Raw genomic sequence first — 21,426 nt, 5'->3', positions numbered from 1 at the left:
AGATGGGGAGAGAGGAGGGAGAGAGCCAGAGAGAGAAGGTGAAACTATCTCACAAAGCAGCAGAGAGAGAGAGGGGTTACTGTGACCCCGGGCATCGCATTACCAGCCAGTGATGAGCTGGAGCGGAGGAGAGGCCAGAGAGAAGGAGAGGAGAACGTATAAGCACATCAAAGTTGGGCAGCTGTGGCGTTCTGGTTATGGAGGTCATCAGGAGTGACAGAGTCAGAGGCTCTCGCTCTCCTTAATCACAGCAGGCTAACAGGAAGCATGCGGAGTAGGGTGGTCCCCAGATTTGGGGGGGGGGGGGGGGCAGACGGCAGGTGTGTCCGGAGGTAGGATGATTCAACATGACATCCGTGGAATCAGAAGGAGATGCCGGGGTCACCCCGCCCTACCCTGCCCTCTCCAATCTCTCCCGCTCTCTTTCTCCCTCTCTCCTGTCCTCCCCTCTCTCTCCCTGTCTCCTGTCCTCCCCTCTCTACATCTCTCTCCCCTCTAACCCGTACCTCCCTCTCCTTGAAATCCCTGTAAGCAGCTTAGGATGAAGCATGTCGTAGCATTAAGACAGTCATAGTGCTTTATGGTTTTATCATTTGTGCTGATTGAACTAATTCGCTTGTTTGGCTTTCTGTCACATCGCATTATATTTCGTTTCCCAGCTACACTGATTGGATTCAAGAAAAACAAGGCGATGATATCCGATACCACAGACGTCACCTCGTACCACGTTAGCACCGGGCTCTGATCGTTCTCCCTTCACACCCCACGCCCACACCTCACGCACACCCCACACACCCACACGTGTGGCCAGTGTTTCCACCAATTAATTCCAGGCATGAAACAACAGCCACAAGGTGGCAGGCCCCAGACGGCAGAAATAACAAGCCTCCACTTCCCCGGGAAGACATCGCTGGCTTCTCACCTCAGCCTCCATCCATCACGGTACTTACAAAAACACGGCGCTAAGACACAATACAAAATCAGCTGCGGCCGCCGCGCCGAGGAGAAACAACTCGACTACACTTTGGACAGATTAGTGATTTAACCCTCACCGCACGGGGGTCTTTGGCGAAGCGCTGGAACGTCGCGGCCGACTGTGATGAACCACAAATTGCTCTGAAGGGCCCCACAGCCCCGCCGGCCTGTCAGGCCCCCAGACCCCGGAGAGAGAGAGACCACCCCCCGGGCGCCGCTCAGCCCACCGGCCCCCCCAGCTCAGTCCCCCGAGGCCTGAAGACAGCCTTTAACCAAATCGACCTGTAATGCTGGGCATTAAGCCGTCTTTTCCGTTTGACACGCCAGCACAAAGAGGGTTCCGGCACAATGCAAGCGCCCGAAACACGTCGCGCGGTAATCCACCGGACGTGCAAGGCAGCGCTCTGAGCGTTTTAAGTCGTGACTCGCTACCTGTGAAAGCCGCTTGAGAAAGTGAGGTGATTAACGGTTGTGCGAACAATGGTATGGGTTTTCGACTCCCCCCGTTGGAAGGTTCTTGGTCTCATTCCCTCTGTCGGCATCCCTTATATTAAGGGGACATTTATGAGTATATCTAGACCATTGGTTCTCAAACTGTGGTACGCTATTTGGTGGTATGCGAGAAAGGCTTCTCTTCAGTTGCCATCAGAAAAAACGAAACACAGAAGCAGGAGGGATGCTGAGTCACACCTCTCTCAAGACCGAAAGTGACCTCGATTGATCCAGAAATCACAGGACGTTGTTCGCGGAGGCAGACACACCCTTCTCATTAGGCCGATCGAAGTTCAGTTCTCAAAGTGCCTGCCAACTTTTAATATCATTTGGCCTACGCTACTTTATTTTGTAATATTTTCTTAACATAATAATAATAATGTTGGGACTTTATTTTCTGAGGTGGTACGCGGGATAAAAAATGTTTGAGGACCACTGGTCTGGAAAGCACACGTGAACGAGAGCCGGCGACTCACCTGCAGGAACTGGGTGAACTCGGGATAACTGAGGAGCCTCTTCCTCTCGTGGCCAAAGTGCAGCCGGATGAACTCACAGTCCCAGTTGAACGGGATGTGGTGGTGCACCGTGGTCTGGCTGAAGATGTCGCGCACATTCTCTGCGGAGCGGAGAGGAAGACCACGGACCGATGATTATAATGTCGGCGATGAGTCATGACAACCAAACAGTCCAACAGTAGGGGGATACGATCCGCAGCTTTGTGCCGATGTAGTGTTTAGTCGTTCTGGATCGGGATGCACAGAGTTAAAGTTCGATGGGAAATGTCGATAACGGAGTCGTAGGAAGTGTGTGTGTTTATGTGTTGGGGCCGGGGGGGGGGATCTGTCTAATAATGAATTGGGAATGCTATGACTCTATTTGGGGGAAATGCATGATGTGAAGACTTTCCGTAACACTTGTGGTCTACCCCCCCTCCCCCTCTCTCCGCCCCCCCCACTTCGTCTTCCTCCTGAATCAGATGGTTCAGGTTATAGGATGTGATGCCCCCCCCCCCCCCCCGCAGCCACCTCCTCCCCCTCCTCCCCCTCCTCCTGCTCCACGCAGCTGATATCTGGATGACTCAACGCACTCCAGATGTCTTGGGAAGACAAACACGGGCTCACGCCAAGTCATTCACATTCACGACGCCGCCCGCTACAGTAGGAGGGGGGGGCTCTCCACGGGGCCAGGGGCCCACAGCACACAGAACGGCCCCCGGGTCGGGTACAGAAATACACAAAACGTTTGTGGTTCATCGTCTCCTGACGGTGGCAGCTTTAGATAAGGAGGAGGATGACAACCGCCGCAAGAAGCGCCAGCGAATCGTGAAATACGTGAAATCTACATTGACATTTTTTTTGGTTGTTTTTTTTCATCATGTTTTATAGAAAATGAGTATATGAGAAAAGATAGGAAACAAAGAAGTGAGGAGTTGTAGAGGAAGACAGCTGAAAGGTTCCGGGTTCGATCCCCAGTGTCCGACGTCTACCTTTGGGCATCCTTGATCCAATCTGCCCTAACTCACACCTGCTCCTTTATAACATGAAAATGATCACTCGCCGTGGACAGAAGCCTCCGAGTCAAACAGTAAACATCACCGATGTTTCGAGTACAGTACGGAGAACATGGTGTCTCCGTCCACCCCGCCCAGACCCCCACCGCCTACCGAAGGAGATGCTCCCAGTGCCCGTCTTGTCAAACAGCTGGAAGGCCACGAGGTAAAGGGCATCCGGGGAACACAGAACCGACTCAAAGGCCTGAAACTCCTGGAAAGAGATCAGTCTGTTTGAAGGAGAGAGAAGAGTTGCTGTGTTGCAGAAGGACAAATGTTTGCAGATATCATCAGTGTATCAGTGTCCAATTGCATACAATTTTAATTAATGAATTAAATGGTTTGCCAAAGTAGGGCAATTAAGAATCGACATTATAATATGTCATAATGTTATAATATAATTTCGAAATGAGCTTATTATCATTGTTCCAGTAAATCGTTATTCCGTGATTGTAAACACACATGACATTTTTAGGTTTATATACATCGTTTTACAGCTTAATTATAGTTAATTCAACCAGAATGCAATTCACATACATTCAATATATAAAGGTAGCATTGTCTGTTAAAAAATAACTGTGCTCAAATCAATAGATGTATAACAGATGTTCATTGAGTCCACTGGGGATGTAATAACATGTTATCAGGTAGTAAATCGATATATGTATGCTTCCAGGTTGAGTCCCATGGGTGCTCACTACTCACCCGTCTTTGGTGGTGTCGGCCACGCCAGCCAGGAGGCTCACCGTCCTGGGGTTGTACTGGGGCCGCGTGTGCAACGACAGGTAGTTCTGCACAAAGTCCCTGGGGGTCATGTAATGGTCCCCATCCTCCACCACGCTGGCATACTACACACAGGGACCCAGAGAGACAGAGAGAGAGAGACCCAGAGAGAGAGATAGAGACACACAGAGAGACGAAGACACAGAGACACAGAGACAAACCGAGACCCAGAGAGACAGAGATACACCGAGACCCAGAGAGAGATAAAGATATAGAGAGAGACAGAGAGAGATAGAGAGAGACCCAGAGCGAGACGCAGAGAGACAGAGTCATAGAGAGAGACAGACAAACAGAGAGAGAGAGACCCAGAGAGACAAAGACATAGGGAGACAAAGAGACCAAGAGAAAGAGACAGAGACATAGAGAGAGATGAAGACACAGAGACACACAGGGACCAAGAGAGAGACACAGAGACATAGGGAGACAAAGAGACCAAGAGAGAGAGACACAGAGACATAGAGAGACAAAGAGACCAAGAGAGAGAGACAGAGACATAGAGAGAGACAAAGAGAAATAGAGACACACAGAGGGACAGAGAAACACAGAGAGATGAGGCACAGAGACTCAGAGAGAGACACAGAGAGACAGAGACCCAGAGAGACAGAGACATAGGGAGACACAGAGACATAGAGAGACATTGGGAGACACAGAGACCCAGAGACACACAGAGAGTCATAGGCATAAGGAAACAATGACACACAGAGACACACACAGAGAATCTGTTAGGAATGCTCAATCTATAACCAAAAATCAGGAACTACTGATGATAATTTATGAATTAATGGTGGATAAATACAGCGATAAAAAACAATCACTCTTATGTAAAGGAAGATAGAAGAAAATACCCCAAAAAATATTCCATGTAAATATTACATTGCGTTTAGAAAAAATGTAATTCAAAATAATTGATTCAATAAGCTATTTATCGATTATCAGCCACTGATATCTAAAATGCAGTATAACACAGGCCAAGATATGTATTTATGTGTAGGCCTATGAGAACCGTGGAGTAGAATGGAGAGTAACGTGTTACAAAGCAGTAGAGACTAGGATGAGCCGAAAGGTCATTTTTAGAGCTGGGTTGGGTTTCACGGCGCAAATCACAAGCACAGAACATGAACTGGGAGCAGAAATGCCACCCTTGAAATAGAGCCCAGGTCCATATAGAGGGTAAAGAAAAAGTAAAACATCCTTAGTCCTTACCCTACAACAAGCGACAATGTTTTTCTTTCTTTGTCACAAATAATATTCCCAACCAACGTATTAACACATTAAAATAATTATAGGCTATGCCAATTTCCCCCTCGAGTTTGAGCCTGATTAGGTCTTGATACAATTATGCAGGCAGTTGGAATAAACATCTATTAATTAACTCCTTCGTCCTGAACTCGGGAGCTGCTACAAATTGCTACATACGTTTTAACGTCAGATGTGTGAGATAAGGAGACTCTTATTTTCAAGCGGCAGTTTACACAAACACGACCCGGTGGTTTACAATCACGCATAGAAACAACAACTTTATTTATATCAAGACGATTTAAAAAGCATGCCAAGATATTGTAATACAACTTAATGGGCCATACAAGTAACCAAAGTAAGAATACATTCTATGTTTGTTAAAGAGGATCCAAAATTAGACCATGGACTTATCTGACCTTTTCCAAGCCGATCGCTTCAGAAACTACTCCAACTTAACTAGACATAGGATCAGCAATATGTCCTTAAATCGTGTGTTCGCAGTGGAAGGTTACATTCTTCTGTGTATCATAAGTTAGGCGGTAATAAAAACAGACTTACCTTCAGAAAGATTGCCTTTAAACTATGGGGATCCGCTCTCTGCATTGCCTGCACCTATTACAAGCAAGTTGAAATATGAAAATTATTATTATTTTTTTTTTTTCAGACGATCTGTTTCTTTAGAGTATGTTATTTATTCTGATTTATTAGACAGGGTTCATATTTTGTTTCAAGATTCCCAATCAGTCTAATCTGTCAAACACAACAATCAATAGGCGAACGAGGCGATTGCTAGGAATATATAAATAGGCTTTTCGGGAAAAAGTCTTCCACACGGTCCTGGATGTGGATGGTGAAGTTTCTTCATCAACTTTCTCAGAGAATAAAGTCATTACAGGTGGTTCTCCATTAACAGTAGTACTGCCTCGGTGTAGAGATGCTCAAACTGTCATGCAGACTTCTGACATAAACATGTCCTATAAAAAGACATACGACTGTCCTCCATAGGCCTACCGGTGATAATCGATGATATTACAGTCAAAAGTAATTACTGATAAGAGATATTGACATAGTCACCTTGACGGCCATGCTGATGGGTGACGTCACTTGCTGAAGACGAGGACTTTTACTTCAGTGAGCCTGGACCGTGTCTTGGTTGCGTTGGCATTTCCCCTGGCCCAGTATAGGACTCACGATGGATAAAACTGTGAATATAAATATTTTAAAACATGCAGCCGTGTGAAATATATTGAAAAAGTTACGCTACATGACATATGTAAGACACGTTAAATTTACATGCGCAATTTATTTTGAATACTTTGTAATGATTAAATGAATGAAGAAAGTAAGGACATACCCTTGTAAACACTGCAGCAGCAACTTTATATATATATATATATATATATATATATATATATATTGGTATATTCACACACATTTAGCTTTAATCAGCATAGGGTTGGCCTTAATCCCCATCTGTTATATTGCAAGATAGAATTATAAAAGTCTCTTTCCAACAGATATAGCCCTTTCTGGTTTTTTTCAACATTATTATTTGACTTTTTAAAATTATTTCTAATAACCCAATGTAATATTTTTAAACCCATCGAAGAAGTGAATGTTGTCTGACAGCAGCCAGTGATAGTCGGCGGCGGCGGAAGTGCGCAGGTCCGGAAGTGCCGTTGTTTCCGCGGGTCTTTCAGGGCAACAGCAGCGCTGCTAACACCGCTTGCTTCAAATGGCGGGTAAGTCCCAAAGCACCACAGTACCTCAAGTACCACAAATTACTCCGGTTCTCTCCCTGGACGGGTTGGTCGAGGGGGTGGGGAAGCATCACGCCAGAGAAACCAAAGGCGGACGTTTTAATAACAATGATAACAACAACAAGCTAAGCTAAGCTAGCTAGCTGGAGTAGACAGGTTGACGTCTCTTCAGAGGAAAGGCCCAGGGTGCACGACTGGTGTTTAGACCTCGGTGGGACACGTTTACGTTCACAATGACACCGTGTAACGCGTTGAGAGGTCGTTGTACATGTGGCTGGTGGTTGGAGGAAGAGCTACAGTAGTAGAGGAGAAGAGGAGAGGACAACACCACCACCTCGTTGTTCATGTTCTCCATCAAGCTCCGTTCATAACAGTTGCTGTTATGCACTACAACTCAGTCATCCCCGTGAATAACGGCCTTATATTCACCACAGCTCCGTTCATAAAAGCTCCTGAGCTCACAACTCGGTCATGGTGGATAACGGTTCATACCAGGAGCTGTGTTAGGAAGAAGCTGCCAGGAGCTAGTAGCTCCTGGCAGGTGGTTAATATAATGCAGTTATTCCTTGTGATGACTGGGTTGTAGTGCATGATATGTACTGTTGCTATGACTGAGTTGTGCTGAAATGTCATGAACAGTTTTTCATTATGACTGAGTTGTAGTGAATAACAGCCACTGTAGATCACTATGACTGAGTTGTAATGAATGACCGCCACTTTAACTGACTTTGACTGAGTTGTAGTGAATAACAGCCTCTGGAACTCATTATGAAGGAGTTGTGGTGAATAACAGCCACTGTAACTCACTATGACTGAGCCGTGATGTCCTGTCCCGGTTTATCTCAACAGGAGTAAACGCAATGGAGAAGAAACTAGCAGAGTACAAGTGTGACACGAACGAAGCCATCTGTCTGAAGCTGGGTAAGTGTGCGGATGGATCTCCTGTATGCTTTGTATAATGAAGATGACCACATAATGAATTTCAAGAGGCCGTTGGGGATGTTATGTGAGCCTGACCATTGCTGTGCCTGGTTGTTTCCCCCAGTCCGCTTCCCAGAGGACTTGGAGGATGATGGAACGACATTTCACCCCGAGTACAGTCATCAGCTTTATGGAGACGAGTGAGTTGTGAACAATGTTATGTATTATGGTTTATAATCATCACATCATAACCAGCAATGGGTTAATAATAATGCAGCCTAAAAAATTTGAATAACAATTATTTAAATAAATAAAAACAAAACAAAACGGAAGCATTCAAATAATGAATTGAGATTTGAATGCCTGCCTAAAAAAACAAATATCCAAATGTACCAATATTCGGTCTGAGCCCTAGTTATCAAGTGGTGTTTCTCTCAGCATGCACACCCTATAATCATTAGTGTCCGTAGGAATCAATGTTCCAGTTTTGTATCAGAGACGTGTCTACCGTCATGTGCGTCGACTGTCCAAATCTGCATGAAACGTTGTTTCCACAAGTAGTCCCAATGTTAACCGCTAGGGCGGTGTTTATATCAGGTGCTCCTTTTTGACCCAAACATGCTTGTCTTTTAAGCAACTCCCACCTCTAGTAGCCACGCCTCCTCCACTAAGTACCACCACTATTGTACACGTAAGCGCTAGGCTCTGTCAGAAACCTCTTTCCACGATGCTGCACAGCAAGAAGGCTTGGGGGTGAACCTCAATTAGGTGTGGAGTTTAAATTTTCTTGTTTTATAAATATTTCTTCCCACCACCAATAAGAAGCATGGTAGCACACTGCTGCAGGCTGCGCGTGATGAAACCAAAAAGAATATATTTGAACAAGTCCATCATAAACACTATTCACAATAATTCTTACTGAACTAATCAATATTCAATTGGGGTTGTATTGATTGCCCTTTAACACCGACCTACACACAACCCTTATGTAATATAAGGTATAGACGTTAAATCGCTGTTTTGACACGTTCGTGTTTATTTATTTACATCGGTAATCCCGAGAAGGTCACAAAAACAGACAAGTATAATTTAGTAATCACAAGTATTCAAATATGCAAATACATAAGCAGAAAAAGATTAAATGCATTGTCCAACATGTCAATAGTTAATATTGCTGTTGTACTGGTTATTATGGGCTGCAGCCCCGACATACTGGTGCTGGCTACACTAGCATGTCATTATGCTCTCAATCGCATTTCTGAATTAGTCAAAAGTAGGCTTGGTTATACTTGCACCTGCCACAATCAACTCACTGGGAACTCCGTAATTGGTACATTAATTATTTCAGCAGGCTTAATTGCCGACCTAACTCAATCACACAGTTGCATAATGAAATCAATTTCTTGTATTAGTCATTTGACACAAAGACGGATATTTAACGGTTTTATCCCCTGTTCGACGTTGCCTCTAGCATGGCGGGATCTCTGCAGAGATCTGTTGCTCTGCTGTGTTGTCAAGGCTGTTATTAGCCTGGGCTGTTATTGTACAATGGGATGAATTGCATTCACGTTTTAATGAAATGACTGTAAACAATACACATTGCTTATGTTATGAGCCACGGCCACAGAGGTGCCTTCTGTGTGCAGATCACTTTGTTACTGACCACGACCCCTTCCCTCCGTGTCCCCTCAGTGAAGTGGCTTTCGGATACAAAGGGCTTCAAATACAGCTGTATTATAGCGCTGGGAACCTGAGCACACTCTTCAAAGTCAAATACTCCTCGAAGGTCACGGAGAAGTTTGATTGTGTCGAGGTAAGAACTCGTAATTCACCCTCATCAAATATGTCTCGCTTGTCTGCTTTATTAAGGACCTATTTTTTTAATCGCATTGTTTAGTTTAAATATATATAATATATACTGGTGACCAAGGTGGCTGTTGATGTATGCAATGTATCATTAAATATAAGTTACACCACTATTTCTATGCTATATTATTAAATCGCAAATAACATGCATCTCATTCTGGGAGAAAAAAAAGGATAATATGCTGTTATTATATTTTGCCTTTATTTATTAATTTAGAAGGGGGGTTTTATCCCAGGCCTGCCCCTCGCTCAAAGCTGCCTACAGGTTGACTTCAGGCATCAGGTATCAAGCCTCTGTACCTTACGGCAGGGAGTTGATCCCTAATCAGAGCACTGTGCTGTGTCCGGTTCCTGCTTTGCATCTCTCCACTGTCTCCAAGTGTTTCCCCCCCCCATGTAAACCAGTGGCCTCTGTCCTTGGGTTGTGTCTGTTGTGTCCTTACTGGACGGCTCATTGAAGAGAAAGCTTAGTGTTTTCAGATGAGTAACGCTTGTAGCATCAAGCAACATTTCACTGGCTTCGTTCGTCAACTGGCACTTTAGATTAAAAAGTTCCGCTGCACTGCGGAGTCGTTGCAATAATATTTTTCTAATATCGTTAAAATTGTTTGATACAAATATATTGATATCAAACGAATATATGAATATTGTATGTAGGAAAATTATGAAATTGTTTCCTATCTGCCCCTTATAAACAGGGCTAATCTGAACAAATTAGTCTCTTTCCAATGATCTGTTGAATTGAGCGAGCTGAAAAGGGGGCCATTATCAAACAAGGTCAATTTGCTTTGTTCGTTGATGAAATCTTGCGTGTGTGGAAGGGGATTCCCATTTGGCAAAGGACACCAGCTATCAATCGCCAACGGCTACCAACCGAAACCAGTTAGGAGAAAGTAGCTTAAAGTCGCCATGGTTTATCTTGGGCTCATCCCCTCTGATCCTATTGGCTGGAGTTTTTGTCCACTCTGACTTACTGGGAAACCGACGTGAACTAGTGTAGCTTGGCTGACTGGGTGGCATGAGTGGAAGGGTTTCAGGCGTGTGGAGTGTTTTTATTTGTAGAATATTTGAGTTATACGAATTTAGTATATTTGATACATTCATTAAGTAACTATCTGTTAGCATTGACTACATATATGTCCAGGCTATGTTAAGCTTGTTAAAATGTTACACATTACTAAATGTACCTACCTGCCACTACCACAAAGTATTTATATTTGCGTCTATCTAACATGGAACCTCATGATCTAAATGAGAGAAGTTGAGAATTTGACATTGTTCCACAATTTCTTTTTAAATGTGAAATGCCTAAAAGGAATTTTAAAATACTTCTTTGGATAAACAACAAGCAAGTTGTTTTGATGTCGCAGTGGATACCAGTTGAGTCGAATAGTATAACAATATACCGTTTCTTTGCGAAAGATGGTTAGAGAAGCCATGGTGTAAATATTTTGTCCACAAAAACACATCAATATCCAGATATGCATTTGAAACATCCCTCCCCGATTACCGACATAACAGAAAAGAAAGCCTTTTTTGTTGTGGACGATGGAAATGTTTTTTCCACCAAGATTATGATGCTTGATTGTAGAGTCAAGCTGTTGTCCACTTACTGATAACTGCCACTCTCACTGAATTCTTCAAACCCAAACACACCGTCAAGGTAAACATGAGGCCGACATCAATACGATTATCAAGGATTGTATATGACCTGGCTACTGCTTGGGTATTGCAGTGGGCTGAATTTAGACCACTTTGGAGTCCATCACAAAGTAGTGCATCAGATGCTCAGGAACACACGTTTCCTACAGAGAACCCCGCCCCCCATGGCCAGAGAGCTCACTACTCATTCAGCTGACGCTGAAATGGAGCACCTTTCAGTCACATGTTCACTGCCATACGTGCACACCCTGTCCACGTGCACGACCCCTCCACGTGCACGAACCCTCCACGTGCACTACCCGTCCACATGCGTGACCCGTTCAAGGGCACGACCCCTTCGCGTTCACGGCTCCTCCAACGTGCACGCCCCGTCCACGTGCACGCCCTGTCCACGTGCACGACCCGTCCACGTGCACGACCCCTCCACGTGCACTACCCGTCCACATGCCTGACCCCTTCACGTGCACGGCCCCTTCCACATGCATGGCCCTTCCACGTGCACGACCCCTTCAAGTGGAGCTACTGGGTCTGTTGTCCACAACGCACCACACCAGTCCAATACAACACGTCTTTCTGATTTTGATTGAGTGGGACACTTTAATTGCAGCGTTTATAATATAACACGCTGGATTAATTGATTACAAAGAAAATATGGCTGGTGTTTTTTAAGTAATTGCACTGTAGAGCAGTTCTTTCCCACAATTTAAATGAGTACTCACCCGTGTGTGTGTGTGTGTGTGTGTGTGTGTGTGTGTGTGTGTGTGTGTGTGTGTGTGTGTGTGTGTGTGTGTGTGTGTGTGTGTGTGTGTGTGTGTGTGTGTGTGTGTGTGTGTGTGTGTGTGTGTGTGTACATAAGTATATTTGTGTATGCAAGCATGTTTGCATATCCCATTCTTGAGAACGTGTTCCGGGGGGACATTTTCACTGTCACGGGGGCTCACCTCCAAGTGCTTAGGAAAGCACACGCATGTGTTTCTCAGCTGTTTCCAGACCTCACTGACTGAAGAACAAGCAGGGAAAAATGTGACTACACGGCCACCTCCGGATTAAGGCAAACGCAGTTGTAATCTGTCGACTATTCTCTTTGTGCCGGGATGTTGTTTGGTCGCCAACTGGGGCTGAGTTAGGGCCACTCTCTGGGTGGGGACATTATTCCAGTAAGAGATCTCCTCCTTTGTGCCACTAATCTCAGCTCCACCGTAGCGCCCCGTGCGACTACACTAATCCCGCTCCACCCCGTCAGAGGAACGGGGATTTTAAAGGCTTCGCCGGAGGGGGGGGGGGGGGGAGAGAGAGAGAGAGAGGGTGGTCCCGTATCAGCATTGATTTGTAGAGTTTCTGTGATTGAATCAGCGGGGAGAGGGAATGTGTCCCGGTTGGGTGTCTCATGAATGTATTCAGAGGCCCAGAGAGAAGTATGCCTCGCTCGCTCCTTCTATTGCTATCCATAGAGGGGAATTCTGGATTCAAAACATATCTAATGTTTTTAACCCTCTTTTGAAGGCCGTCGCTGGCCATACTAGTCGTATGGTCGTTGTCGTCCGCCTGCGATTTCATGTGGAGTACGTAGGAGAAATTAGCTCCGTCTTCATGAATGCAAATGGTGCTCCCGCGTTTCTATTGTGGCAGTAATTGCGAGACACTTGCGGTGATTGAGAATTTGAGAAGTGGTATGGATCCTATACCAGTCAGAGGACCCGACACTGGGACAGCTGTCCTGCCTGGAGATGGCTTTAACTGGTCTTATTGTGAGGTAGCGTCGGGGCTCTTTGTCCTGGAGGTGCTTTGAAGATGCATGGGCAAATTTATTTGATTGAATTGTGGTAGGTGTGGTGGAAGTGGTAGTGGTAGTGGTGGTGGTGGTAGTGGTTCCCTAACCAGGGTTAACAACGTACATGAGACAGTTCAACTATTTATTCAAATGAATCTCTTTAATAGGTTTGTTATTTCGAATTGATCTCTCGCCGTTTGTCATCTCATGAACCGCCCAGTTGGCGTCTTTTAAACCGCGTTCAGAAAAGCAACTTGGCTTCAAGCGAAAAGGTTTGTAGAGAAGTTGTCCGGTCGTGGCCAAATTGAACAACTAAAATTATGTATTTTATTTGGTGCTGGGCCCCTCGGCCTGTCTGTCTCTCCGTCTGGCCCTACTTTGGGAATCTGTGCTGACCCCTAAGTGTTCACCTTGTTGAGGGTCTGAGTGCAGCTGGCGTGGAGGTAGAGAGCTGGGGAGCGGCGCAGTTCAGGCAGCATCTCGGGGTCCATGCTGCAGACTGTCTGGCTGCATGGGCAGCTGGTGGGAGAGGAGGTCTCTGGAGCCAGGGGGCGGGGAGGGGGGGACAGAGTGCATGCAGCTGCCACTTTGATACTAGACTGTCATCAAAAATCACCTTTCCACCCCCCCCCCCCCCCCCTCCCCCCATTAAATCGGTCAAAAAAAATACTATAATGCCAGACTTTCCCGTGCCAAAAGTGTTTTGGTTTCCAAGCCCCCTTCATGTTGCACTGCTCTCAATGTAGTAGATACTAACAACTCTGGATTTAAACACGTGAATTGCAATTTTTGTGTGAATATTGAAGCGTCATTTTCAGCACGTCTTCTCTGAGGAATAGCCGTTGGCGAACGTTTAGCTGCCATTTCTTTTGTATGCATTAAAAAAAAAACGTGTTTCAACTGCAAATTTTTGCTTCTAGTGTGTAGACTCACAAGTCTGTCACGTCTGTTTTTTGTGAGAGGGGTTAACACCCGCTAAAATCACTGCAAACCACACCATTACATGCATTTCATTACATGCCGTTATAGTACTTGGTTGTGTAGAGTCTTATCCTAGCTCTCTTTGTTGTATACAGGGAATGGGTTAACCTAGTGATTGTTAGTGCTTGCCACTTGTTTCTATGAACATCTTTACTGTACCGACAGCAATATATTGTTTCTCATTCTTCTGACAAATGTACTTATCGTAAGTCGCTTTGGATAAAAGCGTCTGCTAGTTGTAAATCTAAATGCATTGAGTGCTCTTTCACATCTCCATTCGTTGACGTGTAATAAACGCAATAAAACATTTTGAAGGGAAAACATCGTGTCACAATCACGTCAATCCCAGACACCCCTCCAGCAGCGCGGGTCGTTCCCGATCCTCGTCTAGAACGCTGAAGAGAGTGGCGGCCACAATGCAACTTGTTTTTCCTCTGGCCTTTAAAGCATGCTCCGTGTTCCTTTAGAAACCCAGGCGAACAATCACAATGGTTAAGGGGCATTCAACTGCAGGTGCATTACTTCCAGTTGGATATTAGCTGATGTCTTTGCGAGGGGAGGGGCATTAGCGCGGTGTTGTATTAGCCTTTTGTCGTCCGTTTTGCTCAGGCCTTCTTCATTCCCCCCCCCCCCCCTTCCTGCTCAATGCCGGCCGGCAAGGACCTCGTCACAAAACTAATGGCCATCACGCATGCAAATGGTGTGAAAGGACTGCTTAGCAGCGTGTTCTCATGTCAATCCTTGTGGAAATGGATACAATGCAAACATTACAGCTGAACTCACCCTCGCATTCTGCCGAGTAAAACGAAAAAGGAAAAAAAAAAAAGTCCAAGGGTAGGGTACTCTTTGTCCAGAAGACGCTTTGAAAATGCTTGGGGGGGGGGGGGGGGAATTCATTTGATTGAGTCCGCTTGGTGGGATTAGAGGAGAGACCTCTGAGATGATGAATGGGGCCTGAGGTTTGTTAAGTTAAGATCAATTCATTAGATTTTATTGCCCAGTGAGAAGCAGAAATGCGTTATTGTGGCATCTCATCACATATTCATGGTTTAACATAAGTAGTAAATGTATTGAATTAAGGGCTCTTTCACTGGCTTTTTGTGTGGTGTGTGTGTGTGTGTGGGGGGGGGTAGGGGGGGGGTTAGCAGCCTCAGCTCAGCTGACAGTTTTAATTGCCTAATCGTTTTCCTTTCTCCGGCACAAAAAGATGTAATCTTCCACTTTATTTCCTTGTTTTGCTGCACATTGTTTTGCTGAAATGAAAGCGAGTGCCTCGATGTACATTTCCCTTTTTAAAGACTTTCTGTGACTGAGAATGACATCAAGTGCTGTAGTCCTTTTCTCTGCCCCAGACCTTTTAAGGAAGCTTTGGTCATTTGTACCGTTACTGCTGCAGACTTGAGACTTAATAAATATTCATGCATTACTTGTATCGGTAAGGAGATCTCAGTTATATATGTTGGTTTATTTCACTACTATGTGTTGATGCAGTTATTTATTCGTGATACAAATTCAGATTACAAAATAATAAGCTACATTTGTTATTAAGATGCATTAAGATGCATCCTTCCATCCAGGTATCCTCGTGCACATTTTTAGATCGTCATAAAAGGAGTTTCATATAGATTATGCATTATATCTTTTTATTACTTATGTCATGATCCTCCTTCGACCTCAATGCACTCTGAGCGTGAATTTCAGTTCATATTTGAATCGCGACCTGAAAAACGAATGGGAATCATCTTGTTTTTAAACACACAGAGCGCGAATGCAGCATGGCTGTATTTTTATTCAATGCTTCGCATGGGACTGAGGTCTATTTTAGACACTTTAAGGAAAAATACAAAAAGCGGGCTACAGGCCTAACGCAACAATTATTAAAAAGTAGAATCATTAGAATCAAAGACCGCGTCGTTTTCCCAACGAGTATTCCTGAGGTCCCTGCTTCCACATCTTCCATGACCTGTCAGGGAATATGACCGTAGTACGTCTGCGTCTCTCCCCCCAGGCGGACGACGTGGAGGTGAAGATCCGGGACATCATCCCGGCCGGGTTCAGCTGCAGCACGGACGACTTTGTGTCGCGGCTGGAGAAGGAGGCCAACTTCCGGCCCTTCGGCAACCTGCTGCACACGTACAAGGTCCACAACGAGGAGGCCGGCGAGCTCACCTACCAGATCTGCAAGGTGCGCACGCCGCGATCTGACTGATACTAACCAGCAGTAGATACAGGACACCCACCACCCACTGGGTCCTTGGACTGAGGGCTGACCCTGTTACCACTCTGTTGACTAAACTACTCACCTAAGCTACTAAACAAAGTCGGCTAACTTGTGGAGACACGATGGCTGTTCTGCAACCCAAATTAAGACCCAACCCATGGTTTTCTTAATGTCACGGTTGTACACCAACTGGACACCATTGTTCAATACCCTCGGACACCTCCATGGCTAAGATGATTCAATCATGTGATGTTGCAGTGTCCGTCGAACAAACACGTGCGTAACATGGGTTTATTCCATCCGTATATATATATATCAATAGCAGGTTATGTATTATGATCTAAAATATAATTATGAAACTATTCCTGTCTCGTACTCAGCACCTAAGTGGTCCCGGCCAAATTTTTTTGTTTAGGCCTTAACTTGGAAACTGAGGTAGAGTTACAATTTCGAAAGAGGATTCAGACTGAGAGCTATCGGACTGTATCGACCACTTCGTTGATCTTATTTATTGACAATATGACCGCAGCAATACTGAGCGAACAGTTTTGGGCAACAGTTTTGGATAACTTATCAGTGCAAGTTAGCTTCACTTCCTGTTTTTGTTTCAGTTCAACTCGACAGCTCATTCAATATGGATTCAGCCTCTTCCCTGATTAATCTGTTGCGGCGATTCTTGAGCCTCTGCGAATCGAAGATGTATATAAAATGCACACCGCTAAAATCAATTTGATTTAGTTTGTTTCCTGGGTCCGTTGCCTCAATGTTTCCAATGTCTAATGTAATGTAGATAACTTCACGATACTAAACCCTCCGAATGTACCCTAGTGTAAAGCCTGCGTGTTTTCAAACACTTGTGCCTGTTCTTTAAGGCTTGGCTCCAGCAGTCGGGTGTTTCATTGTCCTAGTCCAAACCCATTGAATCGACTGGTCTGGGATCCACCGGCAGGAGTGCGTTCAGCAGGGTCTCACTCCCCCAGGGCCCTCTTGTCTTCCTGGGCTGTAGGTGGACATGGCCTGCCCGGGCTTCCAGGAGTACCACGGCCGGCTTCAGACCTTCCTCATGTGGTTCATCGAGACGGCCAGCTTCATCGACGCGGACGACGATCGCTGGGACTTCTTTCTTGTGTGAGTGCCCTCCTTAACCAGTGTCACCCCGCCCCCCCACCCCCCACACACACACACACCCTGAACCCCCTTCCCCCTCCCCACCAAAGCCTTTATTGTGTCATTGAAAAACAAAGCAGTCCTTTGAGACGCTTGTGGCCAATTACCCAGCCAGTTTGATTATCCCCCCCCCCCTCCATAGGAGAATTGTTGATCTGGAAGAGTTCCCTTTGTGCCCAGAAACCCTTTTCATTTTCCATTTTCTCTGTCCAGGGGCAAGGGCTGAATTGAATACTGTTGTCTTTTGAAACAGTGAACAATGTGTAAACAGTAAAAAGAGCCTCTGTCTGTATTTTCTTTGCCCCGGCACCTATTGACGTGGACAATGGCCGAAAGGACTGAAGTGATTTGGAGAAGTTCAATCCCCCCTCCAATCTCCCTCTCCTGCTCTAAGTTGCAGTACTCCAATTAAGTGCATAATGTATTCAGGCTGCAGCAGGTGTACCAATCGGGGACCCTGCCTGCTCTAACACACTGGCACTGGAGGTGGTGGTGGTGTGTGTGTGTGTGTGTGTGTGTGTGTGTGTGTGTGTGTGGGGGGGGGGGGGGGGGGGGGGGGGGGGGGCTTGTCGAATGGAGCGGGAAAAAACGGGCGCTTGCATGGAAGTGTGTCTGTAATTGACCTGCTTGCCTTTGTGTTTTATCTACAGATTTGAAAAGTACAATAAAGATGGGGAGACTCTCTACGCAACTGTTGGCTACATGACGGTCTATAATTACTACGTGTACCCAGACAAAACCAGACCACGTGTGAGGTAATTGCCGGGGGGAGCGCGTGCCTTCTCTCCTTCCTGTTCTTTTGTGCTGCAAAAGGAGGAGAAAATTATACATTTCTTTCTGCTTTTCTGGCCCTGGCTGTGCAGACTTTCATTCACGGTTTGGTTCATTTGGAAGCTCAGACATGATGGGTGTCTACAAAGAGAAAACATTCTGTGGTGCATGTTCTGTTTACGACTAGAATACACGTGTGACAATCCCGCATTTTGGATACCCTAATCCACCCTCAATGCTTCTTCTATTGGGGGTTTCACCCTGTCACACAACCCCGATCACTTCACGTTGAAAGACTGTATTTCAAACAAGCGTGTGTGTGTGTGTGTGTGTGTGTGTGTGTGTGTGTGTGTGTGTGTGTGTGTGTGTGTGTGCGTGTGCGCGTGCGTGCGTGTGCGTGCGTGTGTGTGTGTGTTCCCCAGCCAAATGCTGGTCCTACCACCGTTCCAGGGAGAGGGTCACGGAGCTCAGCTCCTGGAAGCAGTCCACCGGTTCTACTGCACCCTACCCAAGGTGCAGGACATCACAGGTTGGTGGCGATCGCCTTTGGTTCAAGACCTTTGGGATTTATACCTACATTGGTCGCCATTATATTATTAGCCCAATGGTAGCCCCACACTAGACAGTTTCAGTGTCCTAGATGCAGAAAAGGTGTGTTCTATTGGATTGCAGCATATATTTACGTACAGTGGCCTTTTCAAAATGACTCATCGCTGAATACTAATGTGGCATCTTAGTTTTCCTTTCCAAGATTGTCGGCACAAATACATCTATGAATACATTCACATAAAAAATAAACGCTAAACATTGTAATGATTAGTGATTCATCTTAATGATTAGGCCAAAGGGTGACGTGTTTCTTGAGTTGCCGGCCCCCCGGTCACGGAGTCGGTTGTGAGTGTGGTTGTGTCTCTGGCCCCCAGCGGAGGACCCCTCTGAGAGCTACGTGAAGCTCAGGGACTTTGTCCTGGCCAAGCTCTGCCGGGCGCTGCCCTCCTTCGCCCCCGACAAGCTGCAGCTGGGCTTCTCCGAGGTCATGGTGAAGGAGGCCCAGGACACGCTGAAGATCAACAAGGTGCGTTAAAAACGGACTGCCGTTGTACGGCGCTACTCTAACCAGCGGCCGCTCGAAGCGCTCTACAATACCGCCCAACATTCACCCGTTCATGCTAGGGCTTTTACTTTTGCCCAAAAATCATATTCGAAGTTTGTTTGTTTATTAATATGAATATTCAAATATATTCGAATATTTATTAATAATATTTTGACCATTAAATGCCTTCAGTAAGACCTGGATTGGGCTTCGTGAGGTTTGTTTATCGCGTTGCTATGGTTACCGGTCTTGCGTGTTCCAACGGTTTTACTAGGTTTCTAATAAATCGCTGTCTAATCAATACTTCATTCACTGCCTCTTCCGTGGTCATTACAATATTATGAATAGACTGCGTGGGGTTCTCCGACGTCCCTCCCTCTTGGCCTGCCCATAACAGGTTCCAATATTAAGGGCTGCCTAATATACTGCCGAATTTTGATTTATTTTTTGATATTCGAATTATATTCGAATAACGCAGTTCCGAGTCAAAGCCCTAATTCATGCACACGTTCACACTCTGACTGCGTTGTCAACCACGCAAGGCGACAGCCAGCTCGCCGGGAGCAGTCAGGGTGAGGCGACGTGCTCAGAGGCGCTGAGCTAGGAGGAGCCGGGGATCGAACCAGCAACCTTCCGATGGCCGGTCTGCCCGCTCTACCTCCTGAGCCACATGCCGTCCGGGCCGGGGTCACGCGTTGGAGCAGCGGTGTTGGGGTTCTTGTGTGGCCGTGGGGATCAATAGAGGGAGTGTACAGGATAGGAGAAGGAAGGAATGTTTCAAATGAAATGAATTTTTAAATAATCGACGATAAATGTAAACACGAATGAAGAAATCGCTTCAATATTGACAGTGATGAGTTAGATAAACCTTCATAACCGTCGTCTTAAGCAGGTGAAACCACAAGATCCCTAAAACCTCCACATCTTTGCTAATGAAGGAAAAGTGAAAGGGTTGATTAAAGATTTCCGGGCGTGGACTTTGTCACCCTTCTGAACGCAACTTAAGTTATTAAAAGTTAACCTGGCGACTCAATCAGGAGAAGTCTGAAGAAATTAACAGGAATATCGCCTCATATTATTTAAACCATAATTACAAAATGCTCTTTTTTTTAAATCACAGTTTGAAACCTGGGCCATATTTGGGTAATTTTCAGCCTTTTCCCCTACGAGCGTCGTCTCCACCATTGATTAGACGGCCTTAAAGGTCAGGAGTCAGCAGGTTCTGGATCACCCAGAGGCCTCCTGCCGCCATGGCATTTACAGACCCCGCGCCGGTTTGATTTGAGAAACAACCTCCATTAACTCCATCTTCTCCTTCTCATGTTCTCCCCCCCCCCCCCCCCCCTGCAGAAACACGCGCGGAGGGTCTACGAGATCCTCCGTCTGAAGGCCACGGACATGGCCGACGAGGCCAAAGCACGCGACTACCGTCTGGACGTGAAGCGGCGTCTGTTTGGACCGTACAAGGTGCGTAGCGCGGTAAACCTCCCCCTGGGGGGGGAGGGTACGCTCTGCCTGGAGGGGGTGTATTGGCTGTTTCCATGGTTCTCATCAACGCCGTTCATTTTACATTTTTGATTCGGACCCTTAGCAGATGCTTTTATCCAAAGCGTCGTACAATAAGTACATTCGTCAGATGAAAGAGAAACTATAATCTATCACTGTCGGAACAGTAAGGGGATGTTCATAGAACCAAGTGCCAAGCACTTAGTCGCTAGGTAAACCTATTCCCTAACTAACGCGCTGGTGTTGAAAGAACAACGAGGGCGGGATGCATGATTACATTCATTGATTACATTGTATCTATGTGTGTGTGTGTGTGTGTGTTGTCCCGCGACACGCCTTTCACAACAAGCCCGTGCGGTCGCGGTAGCCGTCTGTCCACGTAGGCAGGGAAGCAAATATCCACCGCCCTATCCACAGCGTCTTACCGGCGCTCTTTATCACCTGTCACCTGCTGGACCTGGGAGGAAGATTGATCCCTTTGTACGGTTGAGAATTGTTAGCATAGCAAAGCTTCTTTGTTGGAGGTACAATCAGGTGCAGCCAGCGGCGCGGCGGCCCTACAGTAGCTCGGCCAGCGTTCTCTCCCCCCCCCGCCGTTCATCAGAGCACGCTTTGGAGTTCCATTTAAACTGATGGAAGGACGTCATTTTCATGTTTCGAGCGGTTGTC

The 21,426-nt window shown here is 46.0% G+C and overlaps 2 protein-coding genes across 2 annotated transcripts in view; one reads left to right on the top strand and one right to left on the bottom strand.

Moving 5' to 3' along the window:
* Window positions 1–99: 99 nt before the first annotated feature.
* Window positions 100–6,203, bottom strand: LOC130373710 (electrogenic aspartate/glutamate antiporter SLC25A12, mitochondrial-like). Its single transcript, XM_056580332.1, has 7 exons — window positions 6,113–6,203; window positions 5,597–5,650; window positions 3,722–3,864; window positions 3,131–3,246; window positions 1,921–2,083; window positions 718–754; window positions 100–117 (listed from the first exon to the last, which is right to left on the bottom strand). Exons 1-7 carry the CDS (start codon window positions 6,122–6,124, stop codon window positions 100–102), a joined length of 543 nt encoding a protein of 180 aa, XP_056436307.1. The 5' UTR covers window positions 6,125–6,203.
* Window positions 6,204–6,693: 490 nt separating this feature from the next.
* hat1 (histone acetyltransferase 1) overlaps window positions 6,694–21,426 on the top strand; it is an 18,244-nt gene continuing 3,511 nt past the window's right edge. The window contains exons 1-10 of the mRNA XM_056580331.1: window positions 6,694–6,780; window positions 7,648–7,719; window positions 7,844–7,919; window positions 9,412–9,532; window positions 16,008–16,184; window positions 17,227–17,348; window positions 18,038–18,142; window positions 18,581–18,687; window positions 19,082–19,233; window positions 20,602–20,755. Of these exons, the coding sequence (XP_056436306.1) occupies window positions 6,774–6,780; window positions 7,648–7,719; window positions 7,844–7,919; window positions 9,412–9,532; window positions 16,008–16,184; window positions 17,227–17,348; window positions 18,038–18,142; window positions 18,581–18,687; window positions 19,082–19,233; window positions 20,602–20,755 (1,093 nt within the window). The 5' untranslated portion in view covers window positions 6,694–6,773. The remainder of the gene's footprint in view (window positions 6,781–7,647; window positions 7,720–7,843; window positions 7,920–9,411; window positions 9,533–16,007; window positions 16,185–17,226; window positions 17,349–18,037; window positions 18,143–18,580; window positions 18,688–19,081; window positions 19,234–20,601; window positions 20,756–21,426) is intronic.

The sequence above is a fragment of the Gadus chalcogrammus genome, chromosome 20 (assembly GCF_026213295.1).
Source record: "Gadus chalcogrammus isolate NIFS_2021 chromosome 20, NIFS_Gcha_1.0, whole genome shotgun sequence".
Classification (NCBI taxonomy): Eukaryota; Metazoa; Chordata; class Actinopteri; order Gadiformes; family Gadidae; genus Gadus; species Gadus chalcogrammus.
Note: the sequence above shows the minus strand (reverse complement) of the source record. Positions and strands in the feature narration are given on the sequence as shown.

Bases quoted from the DNA above. Each gene is read 5' to 3' on its own strand.
- LOC130373710 (XM_056580332.1), bottom strand. The intron at 3,865-5,596 runs GTAAGTCTGTTT...CCCTGTGTGTAG, and splicing joins TAAAGGCAATCTTTCTGAAG to TATGCCAGCGTGGTGGAGGA. The intron at 2,084-3,130 runs GTAGGCGGTGGG...TCCGCTCCGCAG, and splicing joins CACTGGGAGCATCTCCTTCG to AGAATGTGCGCGACATCTTC.